Here is a 24,985-nt window from a genome sequence, read left to right on the forward strand (position 1 = left end):
AACTCCACACAGAGATGGCCGAGGGTGGAATTGAACCCTGGTGCTAATTGATATTCATTCATTCATTCATTTTCTAACGCTTTTTTCCTCACAAGGGTCGCGGGAGTACTGGAGCCTATCCCAGCTGTCAAATATGCTGCATTGATTTCAAAGTTGTAAACACCCAAAGGAGACATCGTACAATGTGAGGAGGCTGAACATCATCTTCACACAAGGTCCCAAGAATATTTGGACGAGCAAAACACGCGGACACACACACACACACACACAGGCCAGTGACTGGAAGCTTACGGAATGCAGCCGAGGCATCCTTCCGAGTCACAGACGATTATCCTCCCGTTACCTGAGTTACCCTGCAGGAGACACCCCCTCCGTCCTTCCCTCCCGCCTGTCATGTTGACACGTGGAAACACACACACACACACACACACACGCATCCTGTCAAGCTAACTAGCGCCTGTGTGTGTTGTTACAAGTGACAACATGAATAGTTAATGCAGAGCAGCATGTGCTTAGTGTCACAACATTGTATGGAGGGGGGTTGGAGGGTCTGGGGGGGGATTGAAGCCTAACATGAAGAAGTTATCTATTGACAGGATCTGAAAGACACAATAAAAGATTTAGATATAGTTCTTTATTAAAATCATCTGTCATCACATGACTGTCATCCTTGCTTGTGTGTGTAACAATGTTGCTCAGCTAGCATCAAGCAATCACCAGTCGGCTGTCTCCCCCTGCAGGCTAAAAGTGGTAGCGCCAGGGCTCGTAAATGTAGTCTTGGTATATATATTTGAATAAAGATGTTCTATAGATATTATTTAGATTTTGTTGCAAAAAAGTGCCCTGCTGTGACCAGTTGAAGCCTCAGAGGAAGCCCCGCCCCCTCGCGTGAATGAAGACAGAAAAACAGTGTGTTTGTCGGTTAGCACAGCGAGTCTTTATGGTGGGGGCTTGGGGGCAAGGGAGGGGTCGCGGTGTCACAGCGAAGCTACTGACGTATGCAAAAGGCTGCTCGCTACATGCCGTTTAGAGGGCGTGTGGTCAAAAAGCTGCTTTATCCCCAAAATGACGTAGAGCGAAGAGAAAGGCCCCTCGAGGTGGACAAAACGCTGCTCGCCACCGCCGCTACAGTGAAAGGGTCATAAGACACTGGGGCCCCCACCCCCCCACACCGTGTCACTGGGTAGCAACCTGGTGCAAGAACACAGTTACGTAGTGGTCTCTGTGGCGGGGGCTCATGGGGGTCCGGACGGGGACGGACACACAAAAAGATCTTCAGCCAGATTATAGACAAACTTATTATAGAACATATACGATTATATATTTCGACAAACAAATAGATCTCAATATGTTTCTTCTTTTTTCATCTGTTACAAGTATAGATCGCACCATGATGGACGTGACCAAAACCAGGCAGGGACTTGGACTTGCCACCATTTTCGATGGCCATTAAAAGAAGGGGCGGTGCCTTGGTGGAGGTCTCTCTTTTTGGCGGTTTTATCACGTAATGATGAGAAACAATAACAACACTGCCACAGATACATATATAAGTAAATATATGTATGTATACGTAGATTTAGGCAGATAAACTCTTTACACGTATTTGCGTAAAAAAAAAGTAACTCTGTTTTGTAAATAATGGCTCAGATGCAGTTCCAGGCAAACTCAACATGTGGCGCTAAAGTGTTCTGTTCTCGCTATTTGCTGGAGTGTCGCTGCTGGTGTCAGCTCGCTCGCCGGTTACAAAACTGCTCGTCCAGGAGGTGAGAAAGATTTTTAAAAAGTTTGCAGGAGGCGCCGCCGTGTCGTTCGCACTGTACACCACTCGACTGCGAGCTAGCATCACACGTAGGCACTGTCTCTTTGACATCAAAACGGCACTTCCAAATTAGCCCAAGTAATGACACTGCATTGACTACAAGAGCGTACGTACTCCACGGAACATAACCCTCGGTATGTATGGCAGGAGCAGTTAGCATAAGGCTACATGTACGTATTTCCCTGCAGCAACCTGTGGCCTCGTCTAACTGTGTAGCACCGCCTCGCAAGACAGACGCTTGCTGCCATGCTAAATGCTCTGCAAACATGGGTTGGAATCTAGATTTGGGAAAAAAACCCGCTAAACCTATGCAGTCCTCGATAGCAACCGCATTAGCCTAGCCAGGCCGTTCCCGACGCTACGCCGTCCATCTTCAAGTGTGTCAATTGCGGCAGCGCACGTGTCAGCGGCTGACTACATTCGGTCCAATACGAGGAGGGGCTTGTCAGTAGGTAGTCCGGCAAATATTTGACGGGAACTCAAGCTTGAGTCGTATGGCACAGTGCTTACATTGTATTAGACTCAATACATTTCTCAATATATAGATTTATATAGATCAACATCAATATCGACGACGACAAACACAGGAGGAAAGCAAAGCTGCCAAACGTGGACCACGTGTGCAAGAACGTAGGATGAAGGATGTATTGCTGGGGAAAGAAGAGATGAAGAGACTGGCTCAGCGCCCTAGCATGTAGTACTAGCATGTAGTACCGTATGTAGTATGTGCCCTTTAATGCGTGTGCCGGTGCGACCATTTGGGAGCGCTACGACTGTTTGTGAAGCCAGCAGTCACAGTTGACTTACCCTGTTGTCAAGAATACAAACACAGAAAAAGCACAAAGACGCAAGAATCCCACTGAGGAGAGGAGACGGCGACAGTGAACGAGGCGGAGAAAGGTAAAGCAGAGAACGTTCTGGAGGAAGGAGGAGACAAGATGGCAAACAAAGGAGATACCAGGCTTCTCTCCCTCCAAACAAGAAGGTATTGATCACACACTAGGAAGGAAAGTGCCTCTGCTCGGCGTCACAGTTCTGCGGGGATGTAAACAGTTTTTCAGGGAAAAGGGAAAGTGGGGCTAAGCGATTTGTTTCAGGGGCAAAGAAGAACAGTGTTGTGTTAAAGGCTTCCAGGAGCAGCAGGCGTACAGTACTAGAAAGTTCCTGAGCCCTCAGAACGCATGATGAATACAAATGACTGTTCTGCTCCAACACCCAAAGCCCTTTACTGTCCGGAGCAAAGGAGTGTCCTTCAGCTGGGAAGATTGATTGCCCCACTTGGAATGCAAAATGTTTCTGGGGGTTCTGTTCCAAGAGGAACAAAAGAGTCAGCTCCTGCGTTCCTTCTAAACTATCTGCTTGTTTTTTGCAGAGCCTCAGGAAGGACTCGCCGCGTATTCGCTGACCTGCATCACCTCGCTAACATCACACCTCGCTCTCCACGCTGGAGAAATGGGCCGAGCCCCTTCGCGAGCAGAGGGTCTTGGCTTTGAGAGGCAACAGAGGAGACTGAGGGAACCTCTGAGGCTGAGGAACTGAGCGCAATCTCTGGTACTGCAGTTTGGCACTTGCAGAAGCAATGGAGGAAGGCTGTGGGGCCCCCGGAGTGGATGACACCACCGAGTGAGAGGACACGGAAGAGGAAGAGGTAGGGGGAGGTGCGTGGATCGGGTGGACTGATGACGGCGGAGCCGGAAGGGCGGGAAGCGGGGCCGGCAAGTTAGACGGCGGAGATGGAAGCCGCCCTCGGTCCCGGTCTGTCCGCTGCGTCCGCTGGTGGATGCTCAGGTTTGACTGACTGACGGACTTTGACAGATTCTGTGAGCGATCCGGCTTGGAGGAAGATGAGGAGTCGTGTTTGGGCTTGGGGGTGCCAAAGCTCTGGCCTGGGGGGTAGAGCTCTTCTTGGCTGCGTGAGGTGATGCGGGCCCAATTGGACGAATGCGGGTGGTCTCTGGGGGAGTGGCAGGAAGAACACCCTGTGTGTCCTCTGCTCTTGTCCTTGGACTTCCGTTTCTTCTTTTTCTCATCCTGAATGTGGAGCTTGTCCACTGACCAGTATCGTCGAGGTGGGGGGGGCGTGAGCGGAGACGGTGGCCAGTATGACCCCGACCCCCATCCGCTTTCCCCCGTCCCCCACCTCTCGCCTCGCTCCAGGAACAGATCATCTCGACTGTTGATGCTGCCGGCTTTGTCCCTGGAGGGATAGGTGCTGAAAAACCAGCCCCCGCCCCCAATGCCCCCGACCGCCCTGCCATCGTGATCGTCCCAGTATCTCTCAAACTTGCCAAACTCTCCCGAGGAGCCCTCATTGTCGGAGTATATCCCCACGACCTTGTCACGCTCTCTGTCCTCGTCGGACAAGGTCCGAGCTTGTCTCTTCCCACGCTCGTCTTTCCTTCTCTCCTGATCAGACTCTTCATCCTCCTCTATTTCCGATTCCCACTCATGGAAGGACAAACCTTCTTTGGAGTGAATCTCACCTCTGCCATTCCGGCCCAGCAAAGGCTTCCTTTCTCCTTCTATTCCCACAGCATCCCGATCTGAGCTTTTACTCTTCCTCCTTTTGGAGGAGACCGGCAACAAGGGGAGGAAAGCAGAAGGAATTGCGTCGGAGGAGACGTTCCCGCCCCAGAACTTGACCGATGTTGAAGGCTTATTGCTGGAGGAATGGTAGTGTTTGCTGTTTCTGCGTCTGTGGTGCCTCTCCTTCCCATCGTCTCTTTCGTCTCTCTCCTTCCGGTCGTCATCCCCCGGAATGTTCCATCCGTAGCTTCGGATTGAGCTCTCACTCTTCTTGCGAAAAGATTCTCTCCTCAGGTGGAGGTAGGACGGGTAGTCAGGTGTGCCTGGTTTGGCCTCCTCTCGTTTGTCAGCGTCTCCTCCCTCCTGCTCCGACCTCTTTCGCTCCTTTTTCTTCGCCTTCTCCTCTTTCTTTTTCTTTTTCTTGGCTTTGCGCCGCTTTCGCTCCCGCTCTCTCTCCCTGTCCTCCCGCTTCTTCTTCTTCCTGCCCTTCTTCCTCCTCTTGTTCTCACGGTCCCTCTCTTTGCGCTGCCTCTTCTCCTCCCGCCCCCCTGCCCTGTCTCCCTGGCCGGTTGTCCCCGACCTCCCCCTTTCTCTGTCGGCCCATGACGCCCACCACTCCTGCAACTGTGCAAGCTGGCTGCTTCTCCTCTCTCGACCGTATTCTCTCTGGGGGCGTGGCTTGCGTGGCGGGACGGGTGGCGGCGGAGGGCTGCACGGCAACGAGCGTGATGACATGCGACGTGAGCGAACCTTCCGCCGCGACCCCAGGAGGAGACTGGACTCTTCCGTGAGTAGATCCGAGTCATAGTCGTCCTCCGGTGTGAAATCGCGGTCCCCTGCTCGATAGCGGAAGCTCAATGAGGAGTTGTACGAGCTTTCACTGGAACAAGATGACGGGGAATTGGAGCGGGACACCGAGACAGAAGATGAAGAAGAGGACGAGGAAGATGTGGAGGAAGAGGAAGATGAAGAGGCGCTGGAGCAGGTGGAGTAGAAACGGCAAGGGGATGAGGGCGTGGTCGGGGTGTGTGTTGGAGAGGAAAGAGAGACGGTCAGAGGGGGAGGCGGAGGAGGACGTCGCCCCCTTCTTCCCCCAACCTCACTCGCGCCGTACCTTCCACCTCCTCTCCTCCCCAGAGGAAGGATGTTCTCATACAGAGGACCTCCTGAGCTCTTCCTCCTGGTCTGAGCAAGGCTTCCACGTCTCCAGAAAGGAGGCCTTCGTGGAGAGGATGGGATTGGGGGCGGGGGCTTACTGATTAAGGGTCCGGGGCGTTTCAGAGGCTGGTGTAGCATTCCAGTAGCTTTGGGGCCTCTGGGATTAGATTTGGGAGTCTGTTGGGTTCCTCCTAACTGTTGGTCTGAGTTGGCCCCCAGCCCCTCTGGGTCGATAGGACCATAGTAACGCTTATACTCATCAAGGCCACTGTCACCTCCTCCCCCTGTGACACCCCCTTGCACTTTCCAGTGTTGTCCCAGGTTCTGCTGGTACTGCTGCTGGGCCTGGAGTTCAGTGATGCCCCCGGCTAAGCCTCCAATGCCCAAACTCGCACCACTGCCTGCGCTCATGACCTTCTCTGGTTTCGGCCTGTTCCAGCGATCTACCACCGCAAGCCTACGGTCATGACGAGGCAGAAAGGTTGAGCAGGGCATGGGGCCTTCAAAAAGAGGGCTGTTTGAGGGTCCCAGAGCCACTGCCGAATGTCCGGTGGGCGGTGGGGACCCTGGCAGCATGGTGGTGTAGGTCTGCCCTTGTGGTTGTTTTTGGGCGTGCTTCGGCGGCTGTTGCTGCTGCACCATGGCGATGGCAGTGGTGTTGTTGACTGTGGCCGTCACCAGATGCTGCTGGGCCACGGTGGGCATGTTGCTCACCGTGTGGTACTGCGGCAGAGAACTTTTTCTGCCCACTGGAGCTGTCTCATCCTCAAACTGGCAGCAACTGTACATGCCCTGGTGGAGAGAAACAAGAGAGACAAGGCGGTGTGATCAAGACACACGGAGACAAGAATTCATATTTTGTTTTTACCAACTGGAAGCTTCACAGTCAAGAATCATCTCAAAAACTTTAATTTGACTCTAACTTGTGTGAATGAAGTGTGAATGGATGTTAGTTTATATGTGGGTGTACACTCCCACCTAAAGTCAGCTGGGATAGCCTCCAGCTAGATGGACGGAAGGTGGCTTTAGTTTACAACATTGACATCTCAGACAAGATCCAGAGATGGTTTACGGCCTATCAGACCTATTCATCTCCAACTTCTGTCATTTCTTAAGGTAGTTCATTACGGCCACATCTTCATGACAAAGTTTGTTCCCGTCCGATAGTGAGGTTATAGTAACGGCCATCTTGACACATAAATCAGCCTCGCAGCAGCAGCAGCAGCAGCAGCAGCAGCAGTAGTAGCGCTATCTCCGTCCCCCGGGCTCGAGGCTCAGCGCACTGTGAAATTGAAACTCGGGTGAGTCCCTGATTGGGTCAAAGCCAGCCACAGAGGTCGGCGTGGATGCTTTAAAGCAATCAAAGACAGAAGCTAACTGGTCTTGGGAGTGCCCTTTGCATGGAAGTGGTGTTTTTACTCTCGGAATACTGCGGATAGGATCTGAGCAAATATAGCGGTCGGCTTGGTATGTATGAAAATAGACTTGCAGTCCAAAGCGGAGAGGATTCTTGACGGCGAGCAGTCAGCCGCATTTTCTTAAAGAAAGATAAGTGCTCAGATGCACGTATACATGACAAGGCCTAAAGGTGCGAAACCCAAACAGAACATGATTAATTAAAAACAAACTATATACATACAGAAAGAACCCCCAGGGCGCAAATGAATATATCAGTTTGGTCTGTTAAAAAGACTAAGTACTTTCTGGCCTCTGCTGGCCTGCACTCACACTCGGCTATCACTTCTATTCTACTTTGCTACTGCAATTTGCCTGACTTATTTCCTGCCTTTATTTCAGTCATTGTTGTTGTTTCTACTGTGGTACGGGGCAGCTGTCATTAATCGCTTTAATTACATGACACGTCTTTATTAGCCGCGGGTTAGCAAGCAAGCAAGCATGCTGTGGGTTTTCACTTTTGGATCATTTTCAGTCTCTGCGTGATAGTTTATTATGAATTGTGTGGATTTTAGACAGAACAAAACCACGGCGACTTTGGCTACCAGCCATAATGAGCTGTTTGAACACTTCTGCATATACTAATTAGAGGTTTTTAATTAGAGGGCTCTGTTACTACCTCAAACATATTTATTTATTTAACAACCCAATACAATACACTCATATGTGACTTTACTCATCTGTACACACCAGTCATTATTTGCACTGAGACCCATTTATCATTGCGCTAAAATTAATATATCTGCAATATGTCTGCTCCTGCATATGCTCCTGTGCAATATTATGTGTACATTTTGGATATCTTGTATATATGTATATCTTGTATATATCTTGTTAAATTGTCTTTTTTTTACTCTACTTTTTGTATACTTTTTTTTAACTTGACTACTGCACTGCAAGGAGAAGCTCTCCAATTTCGTTGTACACCTTGTATAACAGTGGTCTCAAACACGCGGCCCGCAGGACACTAGTTTGAGGCCCCCGCCTTGATATAAAAGTTTAACGTTAGTGCGGCCCGCGCAAGTTTGATATGGATGCTGTATGGTATCATGTACCCAGAAAAAATTATTACGTTTGATTAATGTTCATGTTAAAGGTTAAATAACTGTTAATAGTTATCCTCCCTATCTGTGTGGCTCTCTAGTTTGCGAGTTAGCATGTGTCTCAAGACCCTGCAGTTGCGCAATATGTTGTAAATAAAAAGAGTATAAATGTGACTATAGTCGTGTTTTGTCATGTCTACAGGGCTCTAATAATGCTTTGTTCATTTTAATCTGAAAAAAATTATTTGTCTACCCACCAACTGTATGTGGTTTCTTAAGTTTTTATTATTTGCTGTTTTATTATTATTATTATATTTATTTATTACTGGTTGATTGATTTTCTTTATTCTTGATTTGCTTATTTATTTTCCATCTTATTTTGTGCAGAAAAATAAAAATTAAGATAACAGTGGAATGTTTTATCAGAGCTTTTCTTGTAGAAAATCGGAACCAAAGCAAAGTTTATTTATTTTTCTGTTTTTAAATGCGTTTTTTTTTGGAAAACCTGATGCGGCCCAGTCTCACCCAGACCCTAGCTCCAGTGGCCCCCAAGTAAATTGAGTTTGAGACCCCTGTTGTATAATGACAATAAAGGCCATTCCCTTTCCATTCCATTTTACAGGCAGAATAGGTGAATCCCAATACCTGCATTGTTAGCTGCCTCGTGCTAACAGTTTTTCTCTATTCACACAAAAAAGAAAAAGACGTGTGTTATGTCTGATTTCGGCAAAATGAGTTTTCCTTTAAGTCTTCAGAGAGACCAGCTGTTTAAAGTTCAGAGTACCTTAGAGGAGATGGATATGATTAATGCCGCGTTGCTCCAGGACAGACAGCGGGAGCTCATCCTGGGACCAACATATCGTTACTTCCTGTCATTTTTAGCACATAGTTTTAATGCGGAACCAATGTGAATATCACAGATGGACCGGGGGAGAAGGCTCACCACTGCTTGGTGGCGTTTGGTGAAGGTCCATAGTGAAGGTGAGGACCAGCAGCAGAGTGGGTGTTCATCACTGCAGCAGTCATTGCGTTTATTGTCATTCATTTACAGCCTGGGGTAAATCTGCTGATTCATGCTCCTCATCCTCCACTTAGACAGGAAATAAATAGCATCTTTCTATGCAGCACAAATGATCTGCTTTGGGATGGTAACAAGTTTTATGTGCAGCCCTGATTTACTCTGCTAATATGTTGAGAGCATTATGTCACAGCTGTGTTGTTGTGTACTCAGCGCTGCACATCAATCACTGGACTTCCTTCTCATCCAATCAATCACAGACGCTTGGTGTGACTCCAAAGTTGCACGGACGCCATCTTTGTGTCTTGTGAGGAAGACAAGCAACCCCCCCTCCATCATCCCACATTCACTCCCTGACACTTTCTCCTGGCCGCCCTCCAGCACCCGACACGATGCAGCCCAGAGTCCCAGTCGGGTCGTCGGTTGGCTGCCTTCCCGTCCTGTCGCGTTTCCCTTCTTTCCTTCTTTTCCTTCCTCTGCCACATCTCTTCTTCTAGCAGCTAAACACATGCGACCTAAGGATGAACTTACTGCAACGCCTTTACAGCACAAAAAAAGCACTGGGAAATCACTGAGCCAAGGAGGGAGGTGTCTGACCCCCCCCCTCCACAGACCTCCACTTCCCTTGGCGGGATGCCAAGGGAAACCGTCTCCTTGGCCCAGCTGGATGCCAGAAAGGAGTGATAGCTCCTGATTGCGACTTCATCGAGTCTAGCGTTTCCCCCATACACTCGTCCCTCACAAGATCAATGAATGATCCATGTTTGGTGGTAGACTATTATATATATATATATTGACTATTATAGTCAAAACATATTGAAATACAAGTGATACGTAGTATTCTGGCTACGAGGCAGCAGTACTTTTCGATGGATGAGACATGACATTATATAACATTACTTTGCATTCCATGTTGCCAGCCATTGACACAAGAGTGAAAAAAGGTTCTCCTCCCGTTCCGTGTGGAAGTGGTACGTTTTTTACTTGTTAATTCATCCCTATTCTCCACTTTATTTAAAAAATAAATTAGAGGGCTGCACAACAGTCGAGTGGTTAGCGCGCAGAACTCGCAGCTAGGAGACCCGAGTTCAATACCACCCTCGGCCATCTCTGTGTGGAGTTTGCATGTTCTCCCCGTGCATGCGTGGGTTTTCTTCGGGTACTCCGGTTTCCTCCCACATTCCAAAAACATGCTAGGTTAATTGGCCACTCCAAATTGTCCATAGGTATCAATGTGAGTGTGAATGGTTGTTTGTCTATATGTGCCCTGTGATTGGCTGGCCACCAGTCCAGAGTGTACCCCACCTCTCGCCCGTAGACAGCTGGGATAGGCTCCAGCACCGCCCGCGACCCTCGTGAGGATAAGTGGTAGAAAATGAATGAATTAACATAAAAATAAGTTGTAATATTATAGAAGAAAGGCAAATATATTTCACTATACGAGTCATTATTTAATGATTTTGTTATTACAAGCATTGTCATAATTTGACACAAAATTGTGTCAACACATAAATAAATAAATATTGTGGAAAGTTTTGGTTTTTGTAAAAGAAAATAAACTACTTTTGATGTAAATGTGGGTAATTTGGGCGGCACAGCGGTCGAGTGGTTAGCGCGCAGACCTCACAGCTAGGAGACCAGGGTTCAATTCCACCCTTCACCCTCGGCCATCTCTGTGTGGAGTTTGCATGTTCCCCCCATGCATGCGTGGGTTTTCTCCGGGTACTCCGGTTTCCTCCCACATTCCAAAAACATGCTAGGTTAATTGGCCACTCCAAATTGAAAAAATGAATGTGAGTGTGAATGGTTGTTTGTCTATATGTGCCCTGTGATTGGCTGGCCAGCAGTCCAGGGTGTACCCCGCCAAAGGCTTCAGCACCCCCGCGACCTTTGTGAGGATAAGCGGTAGAAAATGAATGGCTAGCTCACTAGCTTGCAAGCTAGCGGCAGTCTCAAGTCCTGCAGCATGATGTTTGCAATGAATAGTAGGAGGACCGTGACTGTTATTTCATATCCACAGGGCTGTATTAAAAATCTTAAATTTTTTTTTAATCATCTTAAAACCCGTATTTTGGAAAGTCATAAACAGGTTTTCTATATTGTACAAATTCTTTTATCGCGATTGTTTGGGTGCTGCACTTGGACGTGTTATCTCACCCTGCTGAGAGCCAACAGGAAGTCCATGCCGCCGGATCTCTTCACACAGTGTCGCAGCTTCCAGTAGACCAGATGTTCCCAGGCGAACACCAGCAGACTGAGACCCATGGCCACCAGCAGCATGTAGAAGACCCCCGCCATGTTGTCAATATCCAGCTTACTGCTCATAACCTGACAGAGGACAGACAGGATGCTCAGCTCATTCAAGTTTGAGGAGGGGAGAAGTTGTTGTACCTCAATCTTATCGTTGTGGCAGATTCCAGACAGCCAGAGACGCTCCAGCATGTCAATCTCATCTACGGGGGGGGAAAACAAATGGAGGTCAACCAGGCCAAAAGATGAAGACCGGGTGTACTACAAAAAAAACACACCAAGTAGTGACAGCAGAGCAGCTTGTTTGTAGTTCGAAACATATTTGCCTAGATTTTTCATGCTGATAATGACTTTTTGTAAATGTTCATCATGGACTATACATCATGAAGCCCCGCCCCAGAACCCACGCCTACCCCTGGTTGCGAAGGCGTCCCTAGTGGACCTGAATATTCAGTATAATATAATAATATATCTTGTCAATATGGCCCCTAATGCTCCTCCACAAGGTTTCATATTTCATTTTATGTATAGAATATTCCAATTTAAAATCATGCTGCGGACCGCATATGGCCCCAGTGCGGCAGTTTGGACAGCCCTGGTGAAGACAATTCAGGAAGATTCCCTACTGCGACACACACACACACACACGGGAGGACATGAGTCCAGTCAAAGGAGGACTGTCACGCTAACAGTTACAATGCTAATTGACCTCCAGGGTTAATGAACATCATTTGGAGGCGGCGCCGCAAGGATCCCACCGTATTGCCGCCAAAGAAAACTCCACATTCCTGCGCGAGTGCGAGAATTCAAACGCTTTCTGACAACTGAATTAAAATGGCCTCAATTGACCCCCCGCCCGCTCACCACTCAGATGGCAACAATAGACGTTCGCTGGCTGTCACGTGATCGCCTTCATCCTGTTTCAAGCAGCATTGCTTAGGACCATGTGAAAAATGTGGGAATGAGGATGGGGGGGGCACCCTAACATCCCACCCGCTCATCTTCAATAATTGTTGTCAATGTTGAAGAGCATCCATGCATACATTATGTTTATTCTCAGTTCTCCATGCTCCACTAATTCCACATTTCCCAACTGCTGCAAACCATTCCAGCATCGAAATGCCTTGCTCATGCGCACGCAGGAGCACATGACGCATTGACTCCCTATTGCCACACTCTTTCCAAAATTCCTTTGTGAGGGAGCTGCCAATCCTCCCTCCCCACCTACACTGTCATGTTTCTATTTGGGTATGTGGTTGGCTTTTGTTGTTTGCATGTGTTCTGGTTGGTGCTTTAATTGTATTTGTTTGCCATTTAAGTTGTTAATTTGCCACTTTAGTTAGTTTTTCATTTAGAAGTCATTTGTTTTGTTCCTAATTTCTCACCATTCATTCATTCATTCATTCATTTTCTACCGCTTTTCCTCACGAGGGTCGCAGGGGTGCTGGAGCCTATCCCAGCTGTCTTCGGGCAAGAGGCGGGGTACACCCTGGACTCGCCAGCCAACCACAGGGCACATATAGAGAAACAACCATTCACACTCACATTCATACCTATGGACAATTTGGAGTCGCCAATTAATCTAGCATGTTTTTGGAAACCGGAGTACCCGGAGAAAACCCACGCATGCACGGGGAGAACATGCAAACTCCACACAGAGATACCCGAGGGTGGAATTGAACCCTGGTCTCCTAGCTGTGAGGTCTGCGCGCTAACCACTAGACCGCCGTGCCGCCCAATTTCTCACCAGTTTCTCCTTTTTTTTTGAGGCGATTGGTCAGGGCACCAACACGGAGGCGCGCCCATGTGAGTGCATGCCAGAGTTGCTGATCACCTTAATTGGACTCTCCCAAGTGTCACCTTGAGGAGGGGGGGGGATTAACTGGATGGTAGTTCAGTAATCTAAGTTGTTACGTGTACTTGAGTGTTTAAATATATACAGGAAGTGATACTTCAGTGGGGGACTCTTGAAAGACTTGTAATATAAAAGAAGGGTGTTATGAATGTAAATAGGATACCTTTTGGATGTATTGCCTCACCCTCTCATTGGGAACTATGGGTGAATTTGTTAGGAGACGCCTGTTGTGTGTGTGTGCTGTGTTCTTGCGAAATAAACTCAAAGCGTTCTCAAGCCCATGTGTGGTGTACATTTCAGCTGCTATGGCTATCCCGGGCTAGTGAGAGGCCATTGTTTTCCAACTCAAAATCTTACATCCTTATTTTTCAGCACCATCCATGTCTGAGTCGTCCCATCTAAAAGACAGTATTCCACATCTGTAAAATGCTTTCTCTGAAATGTCACATTTGCCCGAACACAAAAGACAATTCTTAGGACTTCCAGATTTTCCCAACTGATTCAAACCACTCCGACGACATTTAGGCTATGTCAGGGGTGCGCAAAACCTTTTCAGCTGCGAGCTACTTTTCAAGTGTCAACATACGACATCTACAGAGTGACGTTTATGCCATCGACCCGAACTACCGCTAGCCCTCGATCAACGTAATGAGCACCCCATGGCCGCATCTCACATCTCAAACTTCTCACTTTTCCCAAAGTTCCACATTTTGCGCACCATAAATTCCCTTTGATGTGAATTTGTCAACAGATTCGACCCATTCCCAACATTAAAATGTTCAGACTATTCATTTTAGACATTCCAAAAATCCAGTTTTCCAGCAATTCAATTTTCCGGCTCAAGAATTCCAATGAATATCATTTTCCACATTTCCCAGCCCATCCCAGCATCAAAACATTCAGGTTAACAATTTTCCACATTTCCGGAATTCCATATTTTTTCCGTTCAGCATTTCAAATTGCCTTCCTCTAGTTTGTTGAGCTATCTTTTCCTCTCTCGGAACGTTCACCGCCGACAGGTTTCGAGCGTGACTCGTGATCATATCTGGTCGTACCGTCTCCCACCAGCTGCAGCAACGCCAGGTCCAGCGGCCTTTTCCAGCGGGAGTTCTTGTGCAGGGCGATGCCGTAGCCCGTGGTAGCAAACACCTTGCCAGAGCCGATGGTCATCACCTTTTGGAGGAAAACATTTGCTCAGGATCCCTCATTGGACCAAACCCCCACAAAATATCAGAAATCAGAATATATGTGTGTGTGTGTGTGTGTGCAACCTTGCAGCCTTCATCTTTCCTGGCCATGTAGTTGAGCACTGCGGCGTCGTAGATGAAAGCGTCCAGTTTCCTGCAAACAAGGTACGTGTTGCCACAGATGAGCACACTCATGACTTGCAAATGATTGCAGCACATCTTAATGAAGTCGTGTGGCAACGCAAAGAATCATTTATGCAGTACAAATGCAACATATTTCATATTTAAACTAATGGAATGTGTTGAAAAAATATGTATTCAGAAGTTATGTAGTGTACGCTTTGAGCAGGGGTGTCCGAACCTTTACCCCCCAGGCCCACGTACTGAAAAATGAAAGGATGCAATTTTGTAAATCAACACATGTAGATATATTTGAAGAACTTTCTTCTTTACTAATCTCCTTGGAATATTATGAACAATATTATTATAAATATTAAATATGATTAAAATGACTATTTCCTTATATTACATTATTCTTGTAAAATTATAACTATTTTCTCTGGTGATATTTTGACTTGGCGGCACGGTGGTCGAGTGGTTAGCGCGCAGAAACCAGGGTTCAATTCCACCCTCGCCACACATCTCTGTGTGGAGTTTGCATGTTCTCCCTGTGCATGCGTGGGTTTTCTCCGGGTACTCCGGTTTCCTCCCACATTCCAAAAACATGCTAGGTTAATTGGCGGTTAATTGGTTACACAGCAGGGGGGCCGCAGGGGGGGCCAGGTCCTGCCAAACCTGCGTGACGATCACCAACAGGAAAGATGCCCCTGCATTGATAATACAGCACACTTTTGTCGGCCATTGTTAAGTCGCTCTAAAAAGCACTCAGTTCCAGAAGTAATACATCTCCTTTGTTCTCCAGTCATAGTGATGATGATGATGTGAGGAGGGATGAGGAGGCTGAGCTTCTTCCCATTCTCCATCCTTTTTGTTCACAGGAAGGGGGGGGATGGAAAATTGAAGAAGGTGAAGAAGAGGAAGGCGGTGGGGAATGAATGTCTTAGAATTAATGATGGCGGAGGTGGAAGGTGAAACGCTTCATGAGCTGACGATAATGAGTAAGGTGGAAAAGGCCATAGTGGAGGGTGGGGGGGGTTGGAATGGTGAGGAATCCCCATCCCGTTCTGCTTGGCGGGGGAACGCTCAGGTCTCAGGTGGTGCTAAAGACACAGCCATGGAGATTAAAAGCAATGCATCATGGGAGCCATCGTGACAGCCGCTCATAAACACACGTGTGCCGGTTGTTTGATCGATACTGGACCGGGAGACATTTATGATGTCACAAATCAAACGTGCAGGCTCCGCCTCTTCACTTTAGAGACAACGTGTACTCAGACTTGACACGCAGATGACTTAGGACGGGGCGGCACGGCGGACGAGTGGTTAGCGCGTAGACCTCACAGCTAGGAGACCAGGGTTCAATTCCACCCTTGGCCATCTCTGTGTGGAATTTGCATGTTCTCCCCGTGCATGCGTGGGTTTTCTCCGGGTACTCCAGTTTCCTCCCACATTCCAAAAACATGCTAGGTTAATTGGCGACTCCAAATTGTCCATAGGTATGAATGTGAGTGTGAATGGTTGTTTGTCTATATGTGCCCTGTGATTGGCTGGCCACCAGTCCAGGGTGTACCCCGCCTCTCGCCCAAAGACAGCTGGGATAGGCTCCAGCACCCCCGCGACCCTCGTGAGGAAGAAGCGGTAGAAAATGAATGAATGAATGAATGACTTAGGACGTACTCGCACTAGGCCAGCCGTACCGTGATCGCCCCCATGCCAAACGTAAAGTCCAGCTTGTGTGCAACTGGGCAACTGGAGGAAGCAGTCGGGGTGATAGAATGACTAGCATGCCATCATTCCTTGCCCCTTGCTAATGATCACCATTCATAACATCAACAGGATTCCTATGGATTTCATATTTCAAAATTCTATACTCCAGACCGACTAAATAGATGTGATCATTAAAGCTGCAATAGAATTAATCAATGAATCATTGATTATTGATTGATTCTTCATTGATCATAATCATTTGATTCGTTTTGGTGGGCAAAGCCGTTCACACAATGACTGACTGCCAATCACAACAAGGATGCCAACTTGGTGAAGATTTCGGCTTTGCAAAAGCAGTTGGATCAATTGGGAGGCCAGAATGGACAATAGGGTGGTCCGGTCTATTGGAATGTGGCTGCCCGACCTAACCCAAACAATATTCTTAATCTGGATTTCGGCGTCCCCACCACGGCTAACCAAGGTCGTGTTGTGAGAACAACTTCTCCCAAGATATTTTGCTGCAGCGCGACGCTCTGACCCTCCATCATTCCTTCATGGACACCTGTTGTTTCTCTTCTTTTGGACCACCACGGACTTCTCCATGTATCGCAATGACACCCTGCGAACTGAGCTCCAGGTGGGCGGGGGAAGCGTCGCAGGCATCCACCCACCCCATCCAAAGCCTTCGCTTTTTTAACAGTACGACACTGTACTCCTTCATTTAAGAGTCTAGTTTGGAGTTGTTGTTTTTTTTCCCCTCCCCTCTCCTAGTGTCCCCCCCTTCTTCGCCCAATCATCCCGTCCTGTCACCCCTTGTCTCACTACATAGTATGTTTTATATGTATGGACGGATGATTGCACAATTTCGCTTGTATAAGTGACAAGAATAAAGGGCTTACTACTACTACTACTACTACTACTACTACTACTGTCTGGAGGACTCTGTAGTCAGAGTCCTCAAGACATAAAATAACAAACCTATAGTCACCTTTGCAATCATCTTACCCAATATAGAAGCTATAGTAAGAGGAAATAAGATGTGTTGCCGTAAATGTGTTCCATTGCGAGGGGAGCTGAGTGGGGGCGGACAGGAAGTGACGTTGGGTGCTCAGAGTCGCCGTACGTAGGAAGTAGGACTAATCAGAGTGACTCAGGCCGAGGCTGGAAGAGATTCACAAAGTAAGGGACAACCTCAAGACTTACCCTGTCTTGAGGTTATCAATGGCCTCCTCCACTCCCTTCTGGTTGTTTCGGATCATGTACTGGTGCATGTTGGGATAGTTGGAACGAATGTTCTCTTCAGTGCTGCCGTTGGGCACGGTGCCAAAACGAAGTGGGGGGTACTGCTCGGTGGGCTGCTGGAACTGGACCGCAAACGTGGGCGTGATGAGACACAGGAGAGGGGAAACAAAAAGTTTATTTTAAAAGTGAAACCCTGTCGCTAATGAGGCTAACTTCCAACTAATAGCGCAGGTTCCCATCGTGGGACGTTACCTTCTTGTCCGAGAGCCCTGACACGGTATCGATGTACTCCTCCTGGATCATGAAGGCGGCCAGGTTGGCGGTGTAGGAGGCCAGGAAAATGACAGCGAAGAAGGCCCACACCAGCACCTGGAAGAGTCAGGGCGGAGGAAGACAAACGAGCAGGGGGGAGTTTACTCTCTCATTTGGGAACCGCTTGGAAGAACTGTCTGCTCCTTCTGTGACGTCATCGAACATCAGAACATCTAGGGATGCTCTGCTCTCCAGTAGAATTATTCATGGAGGAAGGAGCACAGGAGCATGCACAGAAAGCATCCGATGACGCAGACGTAGTTGACGTAGAGCGGGCTCACTGTGTGTCGCCACTCTACGTCGGCCCACACATAGAGCTGCGTCATTCAGACAGTGACATCGCACAGAAAGGTGTCAAATAGAGCAGTTGTTTAACCTTTTTTGAGCCACGGCACGTTTTTCACATTGGAAAAATGTTGTGGCACACCACTAACCAAAAATGTTCCAAAATGTCACCACGACCTCACACGTGCATCCATAAGTCTATGGGAGGAACAAGGTAGGTGTTGCCACACGGACCAATATTACATTGCTCTGCCAGTCTTTACACCACAGACACTCCACAGTAGCCACGTTTTTACATTACCACTTTTTCTCTTTCCAAATGACCTTTCGGGAAACAATAGTATCCATAGAAAGGAATATTCCAATCTCTTGTCTACATGCCGTGAGAAAATCAAACACAATAGTCAATAGGGCATGCGCGGTAAAACGTAAACATCAACATCACTTGATACAGACTTCCCCGAGTTTTTCTTTCACTTGTTGGAATAACTCCGTATTGTCAGTTTTTCGTCTGTCCAGTCTTGAAATTTAGTTTGAATCAAAAACAAACTTTGCTTAGCAGTCCAATGCCGATTGCTGGCCTCCATTTTTAAAAGTGAAGAACATCTGGATCCGCGTGTTACGTCATATCTGATCATGCGCTGAAAGAACGTACCCGGGATAAATTTAAACAGGAAAAGATCAAATTCAATCTTGCTAATATTTTATAATTAAACTCGGGACATGTTTTATATAGATATATATTTTCTTTTTTAATAAAACTGCACTTGTGAATAAAGTATAGAAGGGTTTAGATTCTGTTCCACAGATGGCGCTAATGCACACGAAAGCTGCTTTCTAATAAACCGCCAATAAACAACAGAAGAAGAAAAACACCACGAAGAAGAACGCACCCTGACAAATTTCCGTTTGAGCGGATACAAGATACCTGAATTGGATTGGTTAAAGGAATATTCCATCCCTGTTCAATTCTTTCCGTTTGAGCAAATATACCAAATGCAATTGGAATATTTGGGTCCATGTATACGTGGCTAAGTGATATTGGATAATTCCTCACATCACACTTGACGGTTTCTCAAGGTACACTAACGTGCCGCGGCACAGTGGTTGAAAATCATTGAAATAGAGTGAGTCGGCTGATGTAGAGCATCGTCACACAGAGCGGCGTTAGCACACGGCGAGCGAGATACATAGAATGTAACCTTTTATGGGTCAATAAGAAGACCAATAATGGCCATATTGCTGTGGATTGCTTTACATTCAATCAACACCCGGTGCTAAGTCGATGTATTGACACCACGCCATGTGGACGCTAACGCTAATCCACATGGTTAAAACTTCATTTGCAGCATTTTCATAACAAATTAAATTTTGTTCAAGTCCAATTATCAGACAAACAAGGAAACCTTTCAATTGTCTGCTCTGACCTGCTTTTTCCTCATTCAACTCATTAACGCTAATGAACCCTCGACCTGATTGGACTTTGGTGGGAAGCACTCAAGCAGATGAGTTCTTCTCGTGGGTCTCGTCACTTTGCGTGAGCGAGGAAAAACAGGCTAGCAAACACTTGAGGTGATTGCGTTCCTTGCAAAAAAAAAAAAAAAAAATTGCAACGCTAATGAGGCGGAACAGCGGCGCAACATTCAGGTCAACTTGTACTTTATCAACATTTGATGTCTGAGGTCGCCGCCGGTGGGCGCACTCACGCTTTTATTTTAATGACGTGGTCCGACATCAAAGGTTTAGCTTTCAAACAAACATCTTCATTACCATGATCTTGCTGGTGGTTCCTCTGGGGTTCTCCACAGGCACTGAGTTGTTGAAGACCAACGCCCAAAGTAGCCAAACAGACTTGCCGATGGTGAACTTGGATCCGCCCGACTCTGAAGCACACAAAACACATCCAAACACCTGAGCGGTGTGTCCACAGTGACAGCACGACAGCATGACGATGACTTCTTCTTACTTTTGGCGCTCTGCAGGCTGCGGTTGTAGCCGACAGGACTGAAGAACTCAAAGATGAAGACTGTGACGGCCACCACCGACAAACACATAACAAACATCATCACCCACACGGCAGGGCTGTACGGCTCTGGAACACACACACAGTCAAAGTTAGTCATCCCTCGTGCTGCCCGTGTCGTCCTCCGTCACCTGTCCCCCCCCCCCGTATCCCTCCACCTGTGCCCCCCATGTGTCAACCTACATGACACTTGTGCTACCTGGGTCACCCAACATCATACTTGTGCCCTTTCCACTTACTCGCCATGTCCCACTACATGCTTACCTGTGTCCTCCATCACCCATCACCTGTGTACCCTCACATGCTATCGGCCACCCAACATGACACCTGTGTCCCACTACATGCTACCTGTGTCCTCCTCCATCTGTCCTTCCACATCCGCTCCCGGTGTCACCATGCATGCTAACTTTTGCCCCCCCCCACATGCTACCTATGTCCCCATACATGCCATCTGTGTCCCCCACATCACCAGTGCCCCCTCCCCCACATGCAACCTCAAAACCATAAGGTAAAAAGTGCAGCAGCAGTTAAGATGATGTTGTGCGGGTGGAGAGATGTGCATGAGGAAGATGAGAAGCTGAGAGCAGCAGGCTGAGAAATGAGAAGTTACTTCAGAGATTTGCTAAACGAGGGAGGGATTTGCTTCCTCCGCTGTAATCGGATCAAACAGAACCGCAGAGACGGAGCGAGCAGCCGGGTCGACACCTCGGCGTCAGTGGTACCTCCACCAAGACACACTTTTCTGGGGGTGTTTGTGTGCGTTTGCCCCCTAACGGATGGATGCTGTGTTAATAACCATCTGGGTATCATCATCATGAATGTTTATATGTTATCCTTTTACTATATTTTGAAAGGGCCTTACACTCAACCACAATGGAAAGAAGACATGGAAGGTTCTCTGGAGGTTCTCTAGCGGTTATTGGGGAAGTTTAACGAGCTACGGAAGACGTGTTGGCAGCAAATGTTGAGCTGATGTCAGTGTTGTCAATGTACTCGTAGGACGCCAACATCATCGCATTCTTATGGTGGGTAATTACAAGCAGGAGTTCTTCAATCAGAATGCTAACAAGCATGCAGTTAACATTGCACTTGCCTCGTTATGGATTACAATGCAAACATTTTATATGTAATATGCCGGAGACAGTAAACAATGACACTTTAACGAGGCATGAAAGCCACTAATAAATACGAGGAAAACAAACGTGATGCAACAGACACGTCTGCATAGACTCCATTCAAGGAACATGTTGAAAATCATCACCTGTGCCCCCTACATCAGGGGTCTCAAACACGCGGCCGGCAGGCCAAATGTGGCCCGCATGACACTAGTTTGAGGCTCCCGCCTTGATATGAAAGTTTAATGTTAGTGCGGCCCGCGAAAGTTTGATATGGATGCTGTATGGTATCATGTACCCAGAAAAAATTATTACGTTTGATTAATGTTCATGTTAAAGGTTAAATAACTGTTAATAGTTATCCTCCCTATCCGTGTGGAAGTGGTAAGTTTTTGGCTATTTAAGTTTAAAGGAAATAACTTGAAGGCTACCGTTTAGGTCGCTAGCTCTCTAGTTTGCGAGTTAGCATGTGTCTCAAGACCCTGCAGTTGCGCAATATGTTGTAAATAAAAAGAGTATAAATGTGACTATAGTCGTGTTTTGTCATGTCTACAGGGCTCTAATAATGCTTTGTTCATTTTAATCTGAAAAAAATTATTTGTCTACCCACCAACTATATGTGGTTTCTTAAATTTTTATTATTTGCCGTTTTATTATTATTATTATTATATTTATTTATTACTGATTGATTGAGTTTCTTTATTCTTGATTTGTTTATTTATTTTTCATCTTATTTTGTGCAGAAAAATAAAAATGAAGATATTTGAGAACAGTGGAATGTTTTATCAGAGCTTTTATTGTAGAGATCGGAACCAAAGCACTGAAAAAGTTTGTATATTTTTCTGTTTTTAATAAATGCGTTTTTTATTTTTTTTTTGGAAAACCTCAGCCTTGCCCAGACCCTAGCTCCAGTGGCCCCCAGGTAAATTGAGTTTGAGACCCCTGCCCTACATACTACCTGTATCCCATCACCACATCACCCGTGTCCTTGCACATGACTGTTCTGGTCTGTTTCTCAGAGACATTTTGTTTTGAAAGGACTCCTGACGCCGTGTGGAGTCCAAATATGTTTGTGAGCTGGTGTGAGGCCACTGCAGCAAACACAACAAAGCAAAGAGCTGCTGCTGAACAGAAATGGCAGCCGTGTGGAGTACTGAGCAGCACCGGTGTAATTCTTTTAATGAACAAATTGCCGGGCCATAAAATCAAGTCAACGTGAGGGTAAAGACGCCACAGAGGCCTCACTCGGCTTCTTAACCGGATGACTGATGGCCCGTCACCAAGTGTGATTAGACAATATTGTTTGACTTTTAGTTAACGAGGGATGTTTTTCCAGCTTTAATGAGCATGTGTGATTCCTCTGGAGGAGAGCGACGCCATCACGAGACGTACCGATGAACGCACAACCACTTTGTTGTTGTGTGATCTTTCTCTGTGCTGATAGAAACGTATACTGAATTTAACCTGCATATTTCAATACTTTTGCTGGATGATTGACAGCTTGGCATCTTTCCCGCCTCTCCATTTTCACCTCTGTCTCCGCAGACCCTCACTGGCGGTGTTTGCCGACCCGGCCGCTGTTTCATTTTCTCATGCTCTGAGCGTATCAAAGCGTGGACACAGATGGAATTAGAGCAGCAAATTAAAACGCAGATGGATGCTGCTTCAGCGGGAATATTACTTGAGCAGACGTAAAGTGACACGCAATCATCACCGGCAGAACGACGGCGTGCCGCATGTGGCCGAGGGTTAACGCGGCGGCGCCTTCTTTGCATTAGCGGCGTAGAGTGGAGGCATGGAGCCGAGCTCAGGGTCACTTCGGACTTCTTTGAAGTCAGCCAACACAGTCGGTGACGGATGTGTACTCCACCGCCTTTAGCGTCGCGCTACGGTACATCCACCAAATGATGATGTAAAAGCACAGTGAAATCACAGCGTTGATGCAGTATATGGCAGGAGCATCCAAACTTTGTGGTTGCTCAGGTCAAAGGTCAGCTGAACACATGCTGTACCCCTCTACCTGTCTCGCCTTCAAAGATTGTCTCATTCTGCAGCCATCACACTCCCGACAAAAATAACCGCGTATGATTCCCTCCAGGCGAGACCCAAAGTAGGACAGGAAGCATCAGGCTCCTGATGTTCTATTTCTATGATGTCAAAGAAGAACGTGTTATGTAACGCGTCACGTCGTCGTCAACGCCACTCACCGAGGAAAGCAGACGGCGACACGGTGCCGTTGCTGCGGGAAACCATGACGCTGATGCCTGTCTCCACGAAGGGAACGGAGAACTCCACGACCTCTGATCGCTCTTCGTTGATGGTGAGAGAGCCGATGGCCATGTCGGCCCTGTTGGAGACCACCTGGGGAACAGGAAGGGTCAAAGGATTTTTGTTTTATTGTGGCTCCCAATTAGTCTTTACAGCAGCTTCCTTCCCTTACGAAAAGAAAATATATTTATCAATATATTACTTTAAATATATTGTATTATATTATGATATATTATTTTCCATTATATTTTCCAATACATTATATATTATAAATACATGGAATAATATATTTTTGTACATATAGTATACAATATATTATATATTCATGTAAAATATGGCAATATATTGCAGAATATACAAATGATTGAAATATATTAAATCCAAATATATAATATGAGTTTATATATCCCAAATTATATGCAATTTTATATATGTAAAAATATAGTCCTTTTTTGGTCTTGATCGCAAAATATTTTTTATATGTATCAATATATACACATATATGATCTATGCATATATTGCAATATATTGGGAAATATAAACATAAGATCCCATATATGGAAATATATTTCCTAATACATTGCATTATATTTGCCAATATACTGCAATATTTTTTTTTTTCCATAAGGGTTGCGGTGCTGATGTCTCACTATGTGGCAGGAAGTCTACCCGATTGGCTGCTGAGAGGTCAGCCATTGACGGCCATCGCAGCCAGTGCCATGACCTGAAATATGACCCCAAGCTAAGGACTGCCAAGGGCGCAGTGGAACTAACTGGTGGTGTCTAGCACACACACACACACACACACACACACACACGTGTACGCTGCGTGTGGTGATTAGCATGTGGTGTACAAGTACGTGTTAAACTGAGTGCATTAATCCAGCAGCCACACAGCAATTGGCAGCATGGATGAACACTCTGCCAAACACACACTTTACAAACAGTGCTGTGTGTGTGTGTGTGTGCCTGCCTCACTCAGCTTCCCCAGTACTAATCCTGCCGACAGGCTCCATCCATAATTTCTCTCAACTTCCATTCTGGTCTGAGTCTTTCTGCCTGGGTCATGTTAGAGAGGATAAAAGAATTTTCACTCGGGCGTCTGCGCCCCCCCACCTCCAACCCCCCCACGGCCCACTTGTACAAACAGAATGAGAGGTGAGCTTGAATACCAACCAGCATGAGGAGGTACAGAATTTAAAAAAGTAGTTTTCTTCTGCCAGCTCACCTCCCCCACCATGCCGTTCCACTCCCCGTCGATGTTCTTGCCGTGTCGGCCGTTGGTGACCAGGTAGAGGTCGTAGGTGAAACCCACGATCTTGGCCAGCCTCTTGAGCACGTCGATGCAGAAGCCTTTGCAGCAGTGCTTCATGGGAGTGCCGCCGTCCACCACCACGCTGACCAGGAACGAGATACATGAACATGACTCAAACATTCACACTCACGTCGCTACTCAAGCTACATCACACGTGTCCAAAAGTGCGGCCCTTGAGCCATATTTGGCCCACAGCTCATTCATTCATTCATTCATTCATTTTCTACCGCTTTTTCCTCACGGGGGTCGCGGGGGTGCTGGAGCCTATCCCAGCTGTCTTCGGGCGA

General features: G+C 47.0%; 1 protein-coding gene across 4 annotated transcripts in view; it reads right to left on the reverse strand.

Annotated features, from left to right (window-relative positions):
• Positions 1–1,709: 1,709 nt before the first annotated feature.
• grin2da (glutamate receptor, ionotropic, N-methyl D-aspartate 2D, a) overlaps positions 1,710–24,985 on the reverse strand; it is a 99,916-nt gene continuing 76,640 nt past the window's right edge. For all 4 annotated transcript variants that reach the window (XM_058047670.2, XM_058047668.2, XM_058047669.2 and 1 more), the window contains 11 exons: positions 24,612–24,780; positions 23,323–23,476; positions 19,944–20,069; positions 19,748–19,860; positions 17,633–17,749; positions 17,342–17,502; positions 14,396–14,465; positions 14,180–14,297; positions 11,411–11,472; positions 11,177–11,347; positions 1,710–6,295 (listed from right to left, as the gene is read on the reverse strand). In XM_058047670.2, the coding sequence (XP_057903653.2) occupies positions 3,245–6,295; positions 11,177–11,347; positions 11,411–11,472; positions 14,180–14,297; positions 14,396–14,465; positions 17,342–17,502; positions 17,633–17,749; positions 19,748–19,860; positions 19,944–20,069; positions 23,323–23,476; positions 24,612–24,780 (4,312 nt within the window). In that variant the 3' untranslated portion in view covers positions 1,710–3,244. The remainder of the gene's footprint in view (positions 6,296–11,176; positions 11,348–11,410; positions 11,473–14,179; positions 14,298–14,395; positions 14,466–17,341; positions 17,503–17,632; positions 17,750–19,747; positions 19,861–19,943; positions 20,070–23,322; positions 23,477–24,611; positions 24,781–24,985) is intronic.

The sequence above is a fragment of the Doryrhamphus excisus genome, linkage group LG7 (genome assembly GCF_037039965.1).
Source record: "Doryrhamphus excisus strain RoL-2023G ecotype Guam linkage group LG7, RoL_Dexc_Guam_v1.1, whole genome shotgun sequence".
Lineage (NCBI taxonomy): Eukaryota > Metazoa > Chordata > Actinopteri > Syngnathiformes > Syngnathidae > Doryrhamphus > Doryrhamphus excisus.